At 36.8% G+C, this 20,843-nt stretch overlaps 1 protein-coding gene across 1 annotated transcript in view; it reads right to left on the reverse strand.

Moving 5' to 3' along the window:
* dnah2 (dynein, axonemal, heavy chain 2) overlaps nt 1-20,843 on the reverse strand; it is a 170,353-nt gene that overhangs the window by 132,609 nt on the left and 16,901 nt on the right. Inside the window, exons 9-11 of the mRNA XM_051898662.1 lie at nt 16,420-16,577; nt 3,305-3,392; nt 2,597-2,799 (exon numbers count right to left, since the gene is read on the reverse strand). Coding sequence (XP_051754622.1) covers nt 2,597-2,799; nt 3,305-3,392; nt 16,420-16,577 — 449 coding nt within the window. The remainder of the gene's footprint in view (nt 1-2,596; nt 2,800-3,304; nt 3,393-16,419; nt 16,578-20,843) is intronic.

Genomic DNA, 20,843 nt, shown 5'->3' on the forward strand with positions numbered 1-20,843 from the left:
TTAATTTAGTACTGTCCTGAGTAAGATATTTTACATAAAAGATGTTTACATATAATCCACAAGACCAAAAAAAATAGCTGAATTTATTAAAATGACCCAGTTCAAAAGTTTGTGAACCATTGATTCTTAATACTGTGTGTGGTTACCTGGATGATCTATGACTGTTTTTTTGTTGTGTGATGGTTGTTCATGAGTCCCTTGTTTATTCTGAGCAGTTAAACTGAGCTCTGTTCTTCAGAAAAAATCTCCAGGTCCCAAAAATTCTTCAGTTTTCCACCATATTTTGCATATTTGAACCCTTTACAACAGTGACTGAATGATTTTGAGATCCATCTTTTCACATGGAGGACAACTGAGGGACTCAAACACAACTATTAAAAAAGGTTCAAACATTCACTGATGCTCTAGAAGGAAACACGATGCATTAAGAGTCGGGGGCTGAAAACTTTTGAACAGGATGAAGAGGTCCAAATTTTTCTTATTTTGCTTGAATATCATTTTTTTTCATTGAGTACTGCCCTTCAGAAGCAACAATTTACCTTGATCTTCAAATTCTAAATGTTTTCACCCCCCATCTATTAATGCATCATGTTTCCTTCTAGAGCATCAGTGAATGTTTGAATCTTTTTTAATAGTTGTGTTTGAGTCCCTCAATTGTCCTCAGTATGAAAAGACGGATCTCAAAATCATTCAGTCACTGCTGTAAAGGGTTCAAATATGCAAAAAATGCTGGAAAACTGAAGAATCTGCAGGACCTGGAGATTTTTTCTGAAGAACAGAGCTCAGTTTAACTGCTCAGGACAAACAAGGGACTCATGAACAACCATCACAAAACAAAAAAACAGTCATAGATCATCCAGGTAACCACACACAGTATTAAGAATCAATGGTTCACATACTTATGAATGGGGTTATTTTAATAAATTCAGCTATTTTTTTTGTCTTGTGGATTATATATAAACATCTTTTATGTAAAATATCTTACTCAGGACAGTACTAAATAAAAAAAAAACATGCATTTTGTATTATCTCCCTTATTTTGTTAAAATTATTAACATTTTCACAGATTCTGCAAGTGGTTCACATACTTTTTCTTGCAACTGTATATATATATATATATATATATATATATATATAGTTTAAATATAATTCAATCATGATACTCAGCATTTATTTTTAAGAATGGAATGTCTTGGCAGACTAGATCGGCTACGTTGCTGCATGAGTGAAGGCTACTGCCGAAACATGCGCATAAATATGGTGAATAGAATGCAAGCTGCTGCAAGGAAAGTAGGGAGAACCCCCTAGCAGATCTAGGCAGGTGGTGCTGGGAAGGTGGAGGGCTAGGAAAATTCCCATGGCATGCTGCACTGAAAAGAGCCGATTTGGGATGGAAATAAATAGGTTTGGAAGAGTTTGATGGCTGAACTATTTATTCTAATATGCAGCAAATCAGCATATTAGAATGATTTCTGAAGGATCATGTGACACTTGATGCTGAAAATTCAGCTTCGCCATTACAGTAATAAATTACATTTTAAAATATATTAAAATATGAAACTGTTGCTTTAAATTCTAATAATATTTCACAATATTACTGTTTTCACTGTATTTTTTATCAATAAATGCAGCCTTGATGAGCATAAAAGACAAAAACAGAACTTTCAAAAACAAAATCTTACAACTCCAAACTTTTGAATGGTAGTGTATTTAATATTACTCAGTACTTAATATATAAATTAAAAATATGCCAGTTTATGTTATTAAATTATTTTGTTACTCTAAAATTGCTCATGCGAAATGTATTTTTATACCAATGTCTGATTTGACGAAAATGTAAGTAGGATTTTATTATTAATGGAATGTATTTTCAATTTAAAGGCCCCTGAAGTGCCTTGAAATGCACAGCATTATTCAGTGTGTTGACATAATTTCCATTGAAACAGGAAGACAGGGCGGGACATTTCAAACAGCTCCTCCCCTTTTTTAAAATAGCCAATAGCGTTTCGTTTATATCACAGTTCGGCCAGAGCCGTTGAGTTCGGTATAGCCACAGTTTCCTCCTAATCTCTAAACGTTTCTCCTCCTAATCTCCTCAATATCGCTTTAAAATATAGTAATCTGTGCAGAATTCAAATTGGTCTGATACGTTTTGTGGTCTGCGCCGACTCATGCATATGATCCTCTCGGTGCTATAGTGTCTCTGGACCGGAGCAGACTTTTTTTCGCGTTATAGTGGTCCGCGTGACACTAACGTGAAACCAGACTTCATTCGCTCCAGTGGAAAGCATATTTACATTGTCACTACCTTACAGTTAACAGTAACGCTAACATATTCATACTAAAAGCCAAAAAACTTAAATTTTGATTTCATGGCGACTTCAGTCTTGATGAAGCCTGACCTAAAGCTCACAGCTAATTGGTCCATGGTTAGTAAACAATCAGAGGTGATGTGCAGCTTCGAGCAGATGCGACATTGGTCGCTTCTAGTGTAGACATCGTGTTGCCCATATGGACAGACTGTAGCTCAAAGCCAGCTTTTTCACAGAACCTCTCTTTCTCTCTGTGCCCTGATCAGTTTACAAACACACTGCACCTGCGGTAGTCCTCATGCCAAGAGGGGTTTCTGACATCCAGGATGTCCTTAACAGACTTCAGGGCCTGCAGGCTTTTGTCAAATGTCGCCTCTATGTACAGCAGTCTCTGAGTGACCTCTGAACCCTGACGTCCTGCAAAGCACGGCAATGGCACCCGCTCACCATCTTCATAGCGAGCAAACTGCTGCTGACATTCACACACCTGAAAGAAAGAGAAAGAAACATATTAATTAAATGTCTATTAAAAATGCAGAAATTACAAATCAAAAAGATATTCAATATACTGTTTTTTTTTACACAATGAGTCTATTTAATTTTGATGTTTGTAGAAAAAAAAAAGAAGAAGAATGAAACCCAAAATAGCTCAAAATTCAGTTTGACCTCCATTGGATGATAAACGACAATTTCTATTGTCACTAACCATTTTCTGAAAGAGCAAAGGAGGCACTATTTTCTGCCCTACGGTATTTGCGGAAAGTGCCAATAGTATGTGGAACCAGTAGAAGCACACAACAGAAAAAAGTACATGAATAAATATAAAAATTACAAGTGATATATAATACAGATCTCAGCAATAAAGACACACACAGATGTGAATTACTGAGAAATCTGAGAGCATATTCTTCGGATGTGTGTTTGAAAAAAGTAAGGTGTAAAAATTCTGCATGTGTGTGTTTGTTTGCATCATTATGTAAGTGTTTTCTCACCTCTATTAGATCTTTGCATCTTTGCACAAAGCTATCCACCAGAGAAAAAATGCTAATCTGGTCGAGCGACCACCCTTGGGAAGAGTATCTAAAAAGAGAGTGGAAAAGAGAGAGCGCTTAAGAAAAGTTCATACATCTTCTTCACCATAATTTTTGTTCTTAAAGAGCAGGACTGTAAGGGAGAGCAGAGAAAAATGGAGAAGTCTGCTGTGTCACTACTCCCTTGCTAAAGGTTTTCACATTTCACACGCGCACAAGCAAAACAAAACAACGGCGGTGGCTGGCTGCCATCCAGAGCAGCGAGGGATCAGGTCAGAAATGATCTGTCATAGGCATAATTGCATCCGCCAAAGTTCCATATCAGCCAGCCTGGCGTTCCTCAGATTGCTTTTCACACCTCATTCTTCTACTGATGGAAAGGTAATCCTCACCGCCACTCGCAGACAAACACCTTTAGCGGGGCAGAGAGGAAGCCAGGGTCATGGGGAGGGGAAAAGAGAGGGAGCGTGTGAGAGATATACAGGAAAAGAGAGTGAGACTTCAGCAGGATGACTCTGTTAGCGGATAGACGTGATAGTACATGTAAAGTGAGTGATTTAGTCAAAGGGAGAGACCAAATCCATGGCCTCGTTCTGAAGGCCCAGATATACAGTACCTCAAGCGACATCGAAGTACAAACTGGTGTGATGTCGCGTCACTTTGAACAAAATCAGGCCAAAACGAAGTTCGTTTGGAGTTTGTTTTAGCAAACTCTGGCTCCGGTTTAAGGCAATCTATTGTATAAGGTACTATATAAATAAACGTGATGTGACTTTACTTGAATGGAGCATTGAACTGCAAGGATGAGAGCTTAAATTGAAATGCGGGCCGAGCTTTAATGACTGAGATTAAAAAACACATCGAAATGACGGTGAGCCGCGCACCAGCAATCAGTTCTCTTGAATCATTTACAGGACCGCCCGGCATGGGCATCTCCACTTCGTCTTCTAATCCTTAATCACCAGTTAGCCCATGTTATTTCAGAGGGAACGAAGCTACGCCAGGCTGCTCAGTTCACTGCAAAACACTAAATATCACCATGAATTGTGGTCAGTTTGACAGCTATGCCCTTTAACCACGGGGATAAACAGACAATATGAATGTTTTGGCATGTGAAATAGCATAAATCCGTCCAAATTGGTGTCTATTGATTTTTTATAATGTAACATTAGATATAATTAAGCAATATTACAAGAGCAAGAGAGCTGTTTTCACAAATATGACCACTATTGTAAACATGATATTGTTCAATAAACAACATTTTATTTAAAAAAAAAATAATCTCAACATTATTTATGCAGTTGTAATTGTACCAATTCAGATGCAACTTCTGTGCCACCTCTTCAGTGCAAAGATAAAATTTTGTTGTTAGAGATTTCATTTGATTGGTAATAGCTCTATATAGTGTCTTATTCTAATTGTATTCTAATTGAATTAGAATTGTATTGATTGATTAAATATAAGACATTTCTCAAGCATTTCTCAAAGATTGTGGATCTTTTAGAGGAATTTAAAGGGTTAGTTCACCCAAAAATGAAAATAATGTAATTTATTACTCACCCTCATGGCGTTCCACACCCGTAAGACCTTCGTTAATCTTCGGAACACAAATTAAGATATTTTTGTTGAAATCCGATGGCTCAATGAGGCCTCCATAGCCAGCAATGACATTTCCTCTCTCAAGATCCATTAATGTACTAAAAACATATTTAAATCAGTTCATGTGAGTACAGTGGCTCAATATTAATATTATAAAGCGACGAGAATATTTTTGGTGCGCCAAAAAAACAAAATAACGACTTATATAGTGATGGCCGATTTCAAAACACTGCTGAAGCTTCGGAGCGTTATGAAACAGCGTGTCGAATCAGCGGTTCGGAGCGCCAAAGTCACGTGATTTCAGCAGTTTGTCGGTTTGACACGCAATCCAAATAATGATTCGATATGCTGATTCATAACGCTCCGAAGCTTCATAAAGGAGTGTTTTGAAATCGGCCATCACTATATAAGTCGTTATTTTGGTTTTTTTTGGCGCACCAAAAATATTCTCGTCGCTTTATAATATTAATATTGAACCACTGTACTCACATGAACTGATTTAAATATGTTTTTAGTACATTAATGGATCTTGAGAGAGGAAATGTCGTTGCTGGCTATGGAGGCCTCACTGAGCCATCGGATTTCAACAAAAATATCTTAATTTGTGTTCCGAAGATTAACGAAGGTCTTACGGGTATGGAACGGCATGAGGGTGAGTAATAAATTACATTATTTTCATTTTTGGGTGAACTAACCCTTTAAGGAGTGATGGTCTGGTTTTAGTCTTTACTCAGTCTCGCACTTGTCTTGGTCTCAACCCCTCAAAGTCTTTGTCTCAACACACACTGGTCTTGGTCTTGACTTGATCACATTTTGGTGTTCTTAACTACAACAATACCTCAGTTCAAAGCTGATATCAAGACGCATTGGGACATTGATCATTTGGAGAGATCCGTTTCCCAGCGGTTTGCGATTTCATTCATGTACAGCCCCTCTAACAGTATGCGTGGGGTAATAACAGGCCACCGCATAAGTTCTAGGAAGGTCTCCAGGCGTGAAACTCAAATTTCCTTTTCATCTTTCACACTACTTTTATTTATGCAAAGAAATCTCATAAAAAAGTGTAATATGTATTATTAAAGAGAAAAGTAACCGCCGCCTGCCACAACTACTAAATTACGATTTTCGCCTTGCACGGAGATCATAGTCGTCAGAGCGGAGGATGAGAGCTTAAATTGAAATGCGGGCCGAGCTTTAATGACTGAGATTCAAAAACACATCGAAATGACGGTGAGCCACGCACAGCAATCAGTTCTCCTGAATCATTTACAGGACCGCCCGGCATGGGCATCTCCACTTCGTCTTCTAATCCTTAATCACCAGTTAGCCCATGTTATTTCGGAGGGAACGGAGCTACGCCAGGCTGCTCAGTTCACTGCAAAACACTTAATATCGCCATGAATTGTGGTCAGTTGGACAGCTATGCCCTTTAACCACAGGGATAAACAGCCAATATGAATGTTTTGGCATGTGAAAAAGCATAAATCCGTCCAAATTGGTGTCTAATTAAAGCAGGGCTTATACGGGGAGTAATAATGCTCCAGTAAACGGCTGTCATGCAAAAGAATGAAAGGAAGAGGGGTGAGGGAGGACAACTTTTGTACAACTAAAAGGGATTGGGAGGAAGGATAATAGACAAAAAGAGATGAACACGGTTGTTCTGGGAAACAGAGAGAGAGAGAGAGAGAGAGAGAGAGAGAGAGAGTAAGTGATTATGAGATAGACATGATCCAGTGGTGTAGGTCTCAGAGAAGGTCGTCATTGGGCCCATAGTGATGAATGCACTGTCTAAACACACAGGAGGACAAAGAGGTGAATGTCAGACATAGGCAGTAACACAGATTATAGACGATAAGCTATCGTTATGTTTATTCTCTTACACGCTCTCTGGCTCCAGGGTCACATCCCTTTGAACGAGTTACTGCATACCGTGAACCATGATAAAATGTTATTACAACATATAGCAAGGTTAGAGATGTTGACTTAAACAGAAAATGTGAGCGAGTGGACCAGGCTAAGAACTTAAAAATAAATTAGTGAAATCAGTGGTGCAAACTACCAGCATAATCACCTAAACAGACAAAATATTAATTAAAATGAGACCAGTGTTTCCTACAAGTGTATTGGTCCTAACTAGACAAAACAGTAGGGGATCGGAGGTAACTGTGAGGGGGGCAATTTAATTTACTTTAAATAACCAATAAAATGACTCTTATTCAGACCATGCTTAGCAAAGCTCCCTCTCAGCCTGAGAAAAAAAAGTGACTGTTTTACTATGAATTTTCAAAAAACTGACTTTGGAGTTATAAAATAAAATTATTTTTGGATGTCCAATGTTTTTACTGCTGTCTGAATTTTTTATGTCTATGAATTCAAAGTAATATCTATGTTATCTCTAGGCTGTTAAGTAAACATGGATGAAAACACTCTCACTGGTAGCTAAGATTTCATCATAGCTGTGATGTCAGTGGCAATTTTTAACACTATAAAACAATACAGAATCAAAAATTAATACGTTATATCTACTCAATAAAATTGTGGCAACAGATTACAAGCAATATTATTAATTAAATTCAACAAATAAGAATTGAGTTCAAATTAATCAAATTAATTCCTTAAAAGTCAACCATTTAAAAATTTAAGTAAAAATTAATATCAAATAACTTTTTCATCTGATCGTTTCTGTTCATGGTTTCTTTTGCAACGAATTATGTGCTTTAATAAACACTGTTACAAAAACCACAAACTGACACAAAAAGCAAAGTCAAACTGCCCAACTAAAGGGAACACTGATCACCACAATGGTAACCAAATATTTTCAATAAAACATCAGCTAAACCTGTTAATTCTCAAAAAGAACGGTTGACAAATGACAGAAATAAAGTCAGTCTAGATAGTAATAAGAGAGATTTAATGTCTTTTCAGTTGATTTCATCTAAGGCTGTGGCTGAAGTCAGTTGTAGTTCTTGTGTTTCTCTTTCCTTCAGTGATTCTGCTTGTTATCATCAGGTGTCTTCAATGTTGGCAATAGAAACTAAAGAGTTCTTAATTCATCTTTGACGTCTGTCTGTTATTTAGATATTTTTGTTTAAATTTTCTCATTTTATGTACTCATTTTAAATGGTTGACTTTTAAGGAATTAATTTGATTAATTCTAACTCAATTCTTATTTGTTGAATTTAATTAATAATTTTGCTTGCAATCTGTTGCCACAATTTTACTGAGTAGATATAACATATTACTTTTTACAGTGTATATGATAGAAAAGAATTAAAAATTCAATCTTTTAAATGAAATGTGTAATGAACATTTGGTGTTAGAGTCATCAGTCACACACACCCACACACCCACACAGGTTTCCATTGTTTATGGGGACTTTCCATAGAAATAACAGACATAATTTTTATACTGTACAAACTGTATATTCTATCCCCCAACGCTAAACCTACCCATCACAAACTTTCTACATGTTTTACATTTTCAAAAAACTTCATTTCGTATGATTTATGGAGCTTTTTTTCCTCATGGGGACCAAAAAAATGTCCCACGGTCTAAATTTACTGGTATTACTATATTACTATCCTTGTAGGGATATTTGGTCCCCATAATGTGGGGAATACCAGGTACACACACACACACACACACACACACACACACACGTTCTGTGCATTTAAACACATACAAACACAGTCTGCATATCTTTCTTTCAAAGCACGACTCCCTGAGCAGTTAGCGGCAGTGGTGGTACCATGGCGATGATTTCAAACATGACAGATATTTTATGAGGTCATCTGTGTTTCAGAAAGCCTGGAAGGATTCAAGCTCAGTCATTATACAGAAGAATAACCAGGCTGACCACAAAGGTTACGATTTATATAGGAACAGGGTGCACTGCTCCTTACTGAGCAACCTTTAAAGTCATTGTCTGGAAAATCTGACATGATTGACTCGAAATTCAATAAAACTAAGGAAAAAGAATTGAAAAGAGGGAATAGGATTGAAGGGAAAAGATAGAGGAACACTGGAGAAAAAGAACACTTAAAGAAAGGATGAATAAGAATGAAACAGTTTGATAGAGTCAAGATGAAAATTTTAATGCTCTTTCAAAGCTCACAAAACTTAATTGAAGTTCTCAATTATGTTTCATTTCATTATCAACGTTGCCTCAGGTTGTCTCAACGTTTTCTTTTCTTTATTCACAGAATAACCAGATGACCTACTACATTTACCAAAATGAACAGTATAATAACAGAGAAAGATATAGAATATTGCATACTACAATGCAGTGCACTTGACTTCCGTCTCCTACTTGACTTTTTTGTTTGAACTGCCAAATGTTAAAATGGCTATAAAACGGAAGTAGTGACAGATCTTTTCTCTCGTATTGTGATGTACATCAGAGTCAAAAGGATTATCAAAAAAGGAAAAAAAAAGTAGGGCGACTAGTTTTTGATTGGACGGAGGCAGATCTGAATGCGAGCTTGTTGTAAGAAAGGGGTGGGGTTTGATTTAAAATTATGAGGTCAAAAAAACATAGCCTTTGAATTTTGATTGGAGATTTTAGTATCTTGGAAAATCTGAGTAGAGTTTGTGATATTGTTGAGCTCTCATCTGAAACTTTGAAGCACGTTAGATTACTACTTGAGTAAAGACTCCATTTGCTCTCCATTAAATCTCATTACTGCCCAGGAACAACAAAGAGACATTACAGAGATCTCATTTGTGATTTCAAATGAGAGTGAAAAGGAAAAAAGAGGTGAAGAAAAAAATGTTTAAAGTAAAAAAAAAAAGGATTGAATGATAAAGTAAGAGAGAAAAAGCATAAGAGAAAAAGAGAGGCAACCAGGAGGACAGAGGATAAAGGGCATGCTGCAGCTAACCCCACATTAATCATGTGTCACAACACACACATATATAAACATATACACCATGAGGTTGAGCAAACCAACTTAAGTGATCCCTACTTACACATACGATGCAAGTAAAATAGCTCTGGAGAAAAACACAGGTGACCTTTGATTCATGGCTGTCCAGACTGATAGAGTTGACGGCTGGCTTTGATCAATCATTTCTCTGAAAGTATCTGACGTGATGTGAGCAGCAATAGTGCCAATGACACTTGCTGATTTTCTACTCCTACTGTCTGTGCAAAGAACACCACAAGTATTCAACAGCTGACATGTGTCCATTACAAACAGTATAATACAGTATCTAAAAGCCACCATCTCCAAGACGTCGCCCCAGAAATGAACTCTGAAGGACTAAGACATTTGCGAGTGTGTGCGTAATGGTCTCCCTCTTCAAACTGAAAATAGAAAGAGGTCTTGGTTTGCTTAACACCAAGCCTCAAGCATCTGGATCTAGCTTTAACATTGCTCATTTATAACGCTGTCTGCTTTAACACAGGGCATTCACTCTCGCACTCAATACATCGTAAAGCAGGGACAATCAAATCCTACCTCTGAGGCCTGCCGTGCCTTAAGTTTTTAGTTGCAGCGCTGTATTGAATTTACTAGTGCAGCAATCGATACACTTCAAGTGCTGCCATCGGCTCAGGCCGCAGGAGTGCGGGCTATTATTACTGCAGCTGCCAGGCCATTAATGGTACTGCAACAACAAACGCCTCATAATAACAATGCTTGCATGCTCTTCTCTAACGATTCCATTCACAAGCTCTCAAATGTATAGGATTCCTGATGCTCTGGTCAAATCAGTAAACATAGTACCCTGACTGGAGAAAAACTGCAGATGTTATCTTTGAAGTGGTCTTTTTCTTTTTTCCAAATATCAATATACTAAATAACAGACTCTGTAGCACAGAAGCGCAAATCTGAGTATCTTATTTTGACAAACACCCTCCATCAAATGCGAGATTATATCCTCTTGAAACTTTGCCAATATTGTCATGAAAATTAGTGTGTATATTGTTTTCAGTCAAAAAAAATCATCAACAATTGTCAAAAGCATGATAAATTAAACAATTCCATTAAAAATTTTACGCAAAAATAAAAATTTGTCCATACAATGAAAGTCAATTGGGATCAGTGTTGTTTTGGATCCCAGTGACTTTCACTATAACTATTAATTTCACATAGATAAGAATTTGCATGGCTTTTTAGCCTACTTAATTATTTAAAGTAAATGTCTCATTAAAATTAAAATGTCAAGTTGCCATGACTTAATTTACCATATTATTGTTATTAGAATAGATATTTAGATTTAGACAAAATTTCTTAATTGTATCAAGTTCTGCACAATTTGTTTCCTTTATTTACATGGTTTAAAATTGTCCAGTATGGTTTTAAATTGTTCAGTATGGCAGCTCAGTAAGCGAGTTGCTTATCCTGTCACATGATCAGAAAAAAATTATTATTTCATAAGATAATATGTTTCTAAGTTTGTCACAAAAAAATGTAAACAAAACAACCATAATTACCAATAAAGAAAAGTAGGATTGAACTAGTGCCAATTTTTAAAGGGTTAGTTCACCCAAAAATGAAAATTATGTCATTATTTACTCACCCTCATGTCGTTCCACACTCGTAAGACCTTCGTTCATCTTCGGAACACAAATTAAGATATATTTGATAAAATATCAGTATAAGGCCTGCATCACCAGCAATAACACTCCCTTTTTTAATGCCCAGAAAGCTACTAAAAACATATTTAAAACAGTTCATGTGACTACAGTGGTTCAACCTTAATATTATAAAGCGACTAGAATACTTTTTGTCCACCAAAAATAACAAAATAGTGACTTTATTCTACAATATCTAGTGATGGGCTATTTCAAAACACTGCTTCATGAAGCTTTGAAGCTTTACGAATCATTTGTTTCAAATCAGTGGTTCAGTGCGCCAGAATCACATGATTTCAGTAAATGAGGCTTCGTTACATCAAAAGTGTTTTGAAACTTCAATAGTTCACGTGACTCTGGCAGTTTGATACGCGCTCTGAACCACTGATTCGAAACAAATGATTCGTAAAGCTTTAAAGCTTCATTGCTAGTCACATGAACTGTTTTAAATATGTTTTTAGTAGCTTTATGGGCATTGAAAAAGGGAGTGTTATTGCTGGCGATTCAGGCCTCACTGAGCCATCGGATTTTAACAAAAATATCTTAATTTGTTTTCCGAAGATGAACGAAGGTCTTACGGGTGTGGAACGACATGAGGGTGAGTAATTAATGACAGAATTTTTTTATTTTTGGGTGAACTAACCCTTTCATTTCTTAATAGTACATTGTAACAGAAGAACTGCACTGAGATGCATTAAAGCTGATAAAACTTAAATAGTGAGTAAACAAAAAAAAATTCAATAATATTTCTACAATTATCAAGTAAATCTGGTTGTATTATAACAATATTTACTGCATATATGGTAGGAATCATTGTACAGTGTTGGTAAGAGGTGGAACTGTGTGTCACTTCACTGGCTGTAATTTGGAGGCAAATTACAAAGCAAACTCTTTTCTTCCAACACAACAAATGAAGCCAACAGTCGTAAAAAACCAGCAGGCCCACAACACCAAAAATTTGACACAATCTAAAAAACTGCAGGGTTTGGGTAAAAGTGAGAGACCTAGGGTGTAACCCACTAAGAACATTGTGATGTCTTTGGTTGACCGCACATTATTTTCCGCGAAAAACCTCTGGAGCCCCTTGCTGTTTTTAAAAGCAACAACTGAATGGTTGTATCCTGTAGAGAAGACTGGCTTATGAAATAAATGTTTCTTCTACACAACAGAGCATTCCTCCCACTCCATCTGTTACATTCAACTTCAACAATACAGCATTTGCTACACAGTTAACATCTTTCAAAATCACAGCGCTATGAGTAATGCCATAGTTTACGGTGAAATGCTACGAAGCAGACGCCGCATTCTGCTGCGACATGATGAAACAGTATTGCAAAGTTTCAACACACCTAAAGAAGAAACGGCAGCCTAAACCTAAGTGCAATAAAAAAAACTCCAGGAGATGACTCTGAGAGAGCTCCTTTCAAATGGATGCTGTCGTGTTCAGCCTCCATCATTTGGCGGTAAGTTGCCATCACTTTGAAGAAGAAACTCTGTCATCGCACCGTAAAATGCTGTTCTTTTTGGCAGGAGGACTGCAATCACTGCATGGCTTTGGCACTCTCATTTAGCAGTGGTATCATTTCCATTGCAAAAGCGAGAGAGAGAGAGAGAGAGAGAGAGAGAGAGGGAGAAAGAGCAGGTACAGTGTGGAGAAGCTGAGTTGGCTGGGTGGGTTAGGTAGAGTCATTGATGGAAGAAATGATAGGGAGAAGAAATACCATAAAGCTGAAAGACAGAGAGCAGGGCGGGCAGTGAATAATGTAGACTGAAAGTGTGGTCTGTATTAGCTGGTGTATAGAAAGAAAGACCCAGTGCTGAGAATTGAACACTATCTGTATACAGCTGACTCAGACAGAAGTACATTAGAAGAGGACAAAAACATTTAGCTAAACATGAAACAGAATTTGGAGTGGCCAACCAAAGTAGTGGAAGAACCAAGGCTGTGGTCACTGGTGAGTACAGCAGTGGTATTGGTGGTTACTGCTGCAGCAGTAACTGTGGCAGCAATGTATTATCAGAGATAATAAGAAAGAGAACTATAGAAAGTAACCATATTGGTTGTATTAGTAGTGCTAGCCTAAATGGTTATAAGTAGCCTAATATAGAGAACCATATTATGAGTGCAAAGGTAGCAGCAGTATTAACAGTAACTGTAAATGTTTTATTATCAAAAGTGCTAAGGTAACAGTATTACTACACAGTAAAACCTCCAGTGTTAAATGAACACTGTTAGTGTTAAATTAACATTGCCACATTGCCAGTGTTTATATAATCCACACCGGATTATATAAACACTGGAAGTGTTAATTTAACACTGGATGTTTTGCTGTGTAGCAGTAATCCCTATTAGTCATATTTTTATAAAATGTGTGTAAGGTAATTCACAATCACAAATAAGAATTTACACTACTGTTCAAAAGTTTTAGGGTCAACAAGTTTTTTTAAAGAAAGAAATTAATACTTTTATTCTGCAAGGATATGGTCAAAAAGTGACCACTTCTTTAGGTGTTTTGAAAGCCATACAACACTCATTTACACACACATGCAAACTAGGGGTGTAACGGTTCTCAGTAAAAAAAAAAAAAAAAAAAACGAACCGTACCATTCTCCACACACGGTTTGGCACACACTTGCACCGCGGTTCATCTCATATCTGACGACGCATACGCATCTATAATATGGTTTGTTGAAAATAAATAAAACAGAAAGACAGAGTTAGGCTAATGTATGTTTCTGTCGATGTATATGCATTCTGGCTTCCCCCAAACTTTGTTCGATGTGAGTGCCGTATGCTCTATATGACCAGTCACTTATGCCATCATCACCCTGGTGTTGATAGCACGCGAGCGCAGGTGAGACCTGAACAGCACACTTTGCTATCTGTGTTTAAACTAAACTCATTTAAGACTTGCCAGTTTAAACATTCGAGCGCAAGTGAGAAGATTTGTGCACTCATGCGAAGCACGGAAACATGCAAAATATTGAGTTCTCTTTCAAGTCTTGCTTGAACGGACAAATTCACACAAAAATGATGTCAACATGCCCATCTTGGCAAGTATCCTACCACACATATCTTAAGTAAACTTAAACACTCGAAAAAGAATGCATGTGTTCAGTATCAGTGTACTGATCCATGCATTATGTCTTAAAGTGACAGCAGCCTAATATTCCTGCTGTCTATATGTGTTTTTAATGTTAATCAAACAACAAAAGACAAGGAAATCACTCACTGTTCTTGACTGAATAGCTTTTGTAACTTAATAAATTATAAAGATTAATCTTTATTTAATTTAGACAGTGAAGATTATATGCAATGTTATTTTGCAATTGTTTATTTACTTTATTCAATTTCCTGAAAACTACAGTTAGATACCTGAAAAACCTGAAAAGCACTGATTATTTTATTTGTATCTTTGCTCTACTGTATTTATTTGTGCTGTTGCAGTAGTCCTTTTTTCCTTGAACATAGGACATACCGAACCTTACCGAAACCGTGACCCTAAAACCGTAATAAAAACCGAACCATTGCACCCCTAATGTCTCTCAGCCACTGTATGTATGATCTCATATAAAAGCCCATGGGCCAAAGCAAAGCAGTCTCATGAATTGCGTTCGTGATTACTTGTACTAGAGTGTTTCGCCACGTCACATGCTGTGAAACCACAGCACTGTGGGACCAGTTTAACCAGTGTTTGTTGAGGTGGAGTTACATTAAATCCTTTTTATGTGTGAAGGTATTCCACGCAGACTATACACGGCAACAGTTGGATGCATGTGTGTTTTTTTTGTGACAGCGGCACCTATATAATTTTACTCCATCAGAGGAGACCCATTTTGCAACTTATTTTAGAAGTAAGAGCAGGCCATTTTAAAATTAAAAGTGCAAAATTTTCAGTGTCAGCCGCTTCCAGTTATTTTAGCTATGCAAAAACAGTTCATTATCCTGCTTGATGCTGCAAACTGCCATTTGTTAGCATATTATTTCAATTTGTTATCGAAATCATAAACACTATTTTTAGGGCAAACAAGTTTACTACTCTTCACTGGTCGCACACCAGATGAGAAGCACCACAGCACCCTGCAGATAATGAAACGGAGTCTCTCATATACACAGAAAATAGCTTACTTCCGTAATGAAAAAATAAGGTCTTTCTTTCCAAAAAAAACAAAACAGAAAAAAAAAAAAAAAAAAAAAAAAAAAAAACTTAATTTAAAACCAGAATATGGGCTCATATATTTAAACAAATTAGGTTAAATATTTCAAGAGAGTTACCAACGGATATGTTTAGGGGTTGGTTATGAGAATATATCAATTATGTTTCAATAACTAAAATAATACTAATAATTAAAAAGTAAATAATTTCTGAAAATGAATAATACAAATAAAGAATTGCTATAAATATAAACTGCTAGCACATACAAAAAAAAACTAGGGTCCTAGAAATGCAGTCCTAAAGGATTGCAGTCCTTAAACTGCAGTCACCGGTATTGCAGGGTCATGCTACTCGTTGTAATAGCAGTGGTAGTAGCAAAAATGGCAGCTGCAGTGATAATACCAGGTTTAGTAGTAGCAGTAATACTATTACTAACAGTGGTGCTGGTAGCAGTGGCGATGCTGATACGAACAGTGCGGCACCCAACAGAGTGTAAGCAGAGATAAATCACTGAAGAAGCTTAATTATATTTGAAAAGATACGGCACTCCATATGTCACTGACCGTATAAATTCTCAGAGTTATGGTGTGTAAAGTGGATGGGTGCTGCTGTAATACACTGCAATCACAGTGCAGCTCTAAGTGGCATGTTCCTGTGCTGTAAGGAACAGAGCAGAACTCAGATAGAGAGAGAGAGAGAGAGAGAGAGAGACAGACAGAAACAATGATTAAGGGCTACAGTACTTGTGGTGGAGCTGGGAGGTGTGCAGGTAGATCTCTTTCCAGGCCAGGCAGCACTGGATACAGTCATTTAGAATCTGCTTGCTGGAGATCACATAACCCTGAAAGATCCTGTCCAGAGAGATCTCCCGACAGCACAGACGGATGATCTCATTACTCATCTGCAAGAAAAGAAAAAAAAACACGACATTGTATATGTAAGTTAAACACCCAGTGATCCGAGTATGAATCTTTCTTTGTGTCTGTATCTACTGCATGTCAGGATGTTCAGCCTCATAACTGAGGATTTGCACATGAATGTTTGATGAGAGAACCACATTGACTGTACTAAAGCAAGCACAGACAGGTGTGTGCCGTAATGTGCTCTGCATTCAGGTGTAGATTAACCTTGAGTACAGACTTTTCTATGAATGAGACAGGATTTGCTCCTGTTAAAATCCTGGCTTTTGTGGCTGGTGTCACTAAGACCTATGCGCTTTACAAAAACAGAGATCATTGTATAGAAACGAGCAAAGAAAAAAATGAAGAGAAGGCAACAAAGAGGAAAGAGGAAGAGAGGAGAAGAAAGTGTAATTATGTCTGATGATGTATATAATGGAGGATGTGAAATGACAGATTCCCATTCATGTTTAGTTTCTTTTGACAGAAGAACCCCATGCAGCACTGAAATGAACGTGTGTGTGTGTGTGTGTGTGTGTGAGAGAGAGAGAGAGAGAGAGAAAGAAAGTAGCTGTATATGTGTACATCTGTGGGAAAAAGGATGTGGAAATGTGTATGTGGAAAAAACAGTGTGTGTGTGTGTGTGTGTGTGTGTGTGTGTGTGTGTGTGTGTACACACCATGCTGCAGTAATGTGTACTACACCCTGATTACAGTGCCAGGCAAATTCCTGTTTTAATGAAGGAGGCACAAAACAAGAGGAAATTAAATTGATATGTAAATGACTCAAAATTCTCATTTAAGCAAAAGGTTAAGAGAGCCACAGAATTAAACAGCTTATGAGTTCATAATATAGATTTTTTTCATTCCTCTCTTTACAGAAAGAAAAAAAGGAGCTTCTGTAAATGAAGACAACACATGTCCCAATGCTTCGTCTCAAGAGATTTCTAAGGCCTTGTTCAATCAGAGACGTTTCTTCCATTTCTGTCCCAGCAGCTCTTGAAAATCAGCAGAGAAGCGCGTCTTAACTTTGGTGCAGAAAAAAAAAAAACTAGATGGAGCTGAAAGTAAGGTAAGGTGGATGTAGGAGTTAAGAATAGATGACAGGCGCTGAGCTTTAAGAAACCCCGGCAGATGGTGTTTCATATCAGGAAATAGACGGTGGGAAGCAGACGGCATATAGAGCTGTGAGTCTCATGTACGAAATAACAATGGGAACATCAGTCTCACAATGCCGGCACAATTAATACAAATTATTCTTTTGAAGGCCTTATGTATTTGAACTCTTTCTGTACTTCTGTATTATTCTCTTAGTATTAAACGGAAAAGCACACGGGAGTCCATAGTCCATGGCCCCTAGCGCTGGCTGATTGGAAAATGATATTAAATCCAATGTAGGCTCTACCAGCTCTGAGAAATAGGACGGGGGGAAAAACAAACCAAAAACAAATAAAAGAAATGCTGAAGCCCTGAGGGAGAGACAAAGGAAGGTGGTCGCACACATACAAAAACACGCACAAACACACACATCGTGACTCAAATGCCCTCTGATTGGAAATTATTGGCTGGAAAGCTCTTGACTGGAAACTGAATCAAGAAAGCAAGTTCTGCTCCATGTCTTTTTTCTCTACCGCCTCACTTTCTTTCCTTCCTCACTGCAAGCACAATAAAATGCTTCCCTGCTGAAATAATCAGGTTTCTCATGTTATTTTACATCTTGGAGGGGGAGAAACCCTGTAAAGTCTGAAAAAGAGTGCAAATACCAGGGCCCATTTCACCTTCATTAAATACAGCACTGCTAACACGCTATTACACACAGCCAATAACAACAGAGCACTGGGTGGACTTTACAGTCCATTTAGATGTATTTGTATATGGGCGTTGATAGAAATCACCATTACACTCTGATTTTAGAACAGTTTCCTCAATTTCTTCTGAAATGTTTCACTTCGAATTTGGTCAGGGGATGTTGATCCCCCATCAGTCCTATAGGACCATGGGCCAAATCTGTGAACCAGGAACATGATCCAAGTCACTGAGTATTAATGGAGCTTAGCGGGTGATTTAAACTCACAGTACATTCATAGCACAGTGGAACAGCCATGAGAAAAATGGCAACATTACTTTATAAAATAACAATAAAAACATAAAAATCTCCACAGAGAGGACCTATATCAGTCACTGGAATCTTTCACTCAGGCAAATAGAAATTCAATTTTCCAGCAGAAAAAAAAAAATGCATGTAAACTGATGAAAGCTTTTTTCATTGCAGGAGAAGAGAACTTTCTTTCACTTCAAAAATCATTACAGCATAACCTGAGCCGTTTTATAAGCACAAGCACTGACCTAACACAATAGAACTTTTCACATCAGATAGTCTGTGTATTTGACAAGGTAAGAACAAAGTGCAGAGAGCTCACTTGACTGAACCGCAGGCATTTGGCCTGGGTAAGAATGCATAAAGAATTACAGTGTTGTGGCTGAACTGAAGTACATTTCTGACATTAAAAGAAAGGCTCTGGATATGTCTGTCTTTTTGGTTAGAGGGTGGCCCTGCAATGACCAGCAGAGTTTGTGTTAAAGAGGTAGTTCACCTAAAAATTAAAATTCTGTTCATTTTTTACTCGCCCTCATGTCATTCCAACCCTGTATCTGTAACTTACTTCTACGAAACTTAAAAGAAGATATTCTGAAGATTTTTTAACTGTTTTTGTCTAGACACTGATAGCCAATGGAGTCCAAAACAATACTGGACCACACTGTCTTTTACTGCATAGACAAAAAAAGAGAAAATTAAAGGTATACTAAGTAACTTTTGTCCCTCTAGCGGTAAAAAACCTGCATGCATTTTGCGGAAGAACATTGTTTTGGTTCTGCTTCGGCTCTGTATGACTGTGCCGATGAATATGATTATTCTACTGCTCATAAAACATTCACAACTAGGCTTAAGAGGTATAACCAGCTTATTTAACCCATTTACGGATATGACAAGTCACACGCACGGGTGAGTGATGTATGTACGCAATTTCCAGTGAAAACCATCTCATCAGGTCTAACATATAAACACTTAGTCAAACCAAAAATTATTCAGACATTTTTGATATTTTTGATATATTTTCACTAGTGGGTGCAGGACACTATAGTTCATTTATGTAAGTGAGGATAGCAAAATAAAGTAAACTGTGACATATTATACCCAAAAATTATTCATACAGTGGACTACCAGTAAAACTGGTTTTGGAAAAAAAAATTGGAACCAAAAATTATTCAGACACTTTGACCTGACCATGTTTTGCTTAAGTGTTATCTGACATAATTAAGATTATTTTTTTCTGACACAGTTTAACTCTGAGATCTTGTCATATTTTATTAAAAAAAATTTTAAACTATAGTGAATAAACTGAATTAATGAATGAAATGTTCAAGGTGTCTGAATAAATTTTGGTTTGACTGTATAATAGGCTTGCCATATTGAATCAGGGTAAGACAAAAACATATTTTGGAAGTAGGATTGACGATGTATTATAAAAATTTACAGTGTACCTTTAAAAAAAAAAATCTGTAAAATGTCATTTTTACAGAAAAATACTAAAAATGCTACAGTAAAAACCTATAATTTGTTACCTTATTATAAATATATTAGTTACATTATCATACAGCCTACAGTAAAAAAAAAAAAATGTAAATGGTTTATTACAATTATACTGTAAAATACTGTCAAATTCATGTTTTTCTGTAAGTAAAAACTATAAAGTACCATATTGACACATCACATATAATTATATTTTATTTTATATTTTGTTTTTTTATTTTTGCTATCAGTAATGTACATTAGAATGTTGATACTTTTTTTATTATTTAGTTTAAGTTAATTGCATTATTTTAGTGTTGTGTGTCACCATGATCATGTTTTGTCTTTGTGTGAGGGTGTATCTTTATTGTGTTCCACAGAAGAAAGAAAGTCATACAGGTTTGAAATGACATAAAGGTGAATAAGTTCCATTGTTGGGTGAACTGTCCCTTTAAGTTTGAACATAAGGGAAACAAAAGGGGGAAAAAAGATTGTCCAGACTTGAACTCATTAAACATGCAGGTCAAAGGTGCAAATATGACCTCAGAGAATAAAAACGGCCCTTTGGAAAACAACTGCTGATTTAATGTGGGCATTTCAGCATGTGCGTACAGTCTCACCCCTCAGGAAACAATTAGACCAAATGTTTTTGTAGCAGTCCGATTTGCCTTGATGTGTTTTCAAAGAAGAGAATGAAA

Source organism: Ctenopharyngodon idella, chromosome 7 (genome assembly GCF_019924925.1).
Source record: "Ctenopharyngodon idella isolate HZGC_01 chromosome 7, HZGC01, whole genome shotgun sequence".
Lineage (NCBI taxonomy): Eukaryota > Metazoa > Chordata > Actinopteri > Cypriniformes > Xenocyprididae > Ctenopharyngodon > Ctenopharyngodon idella.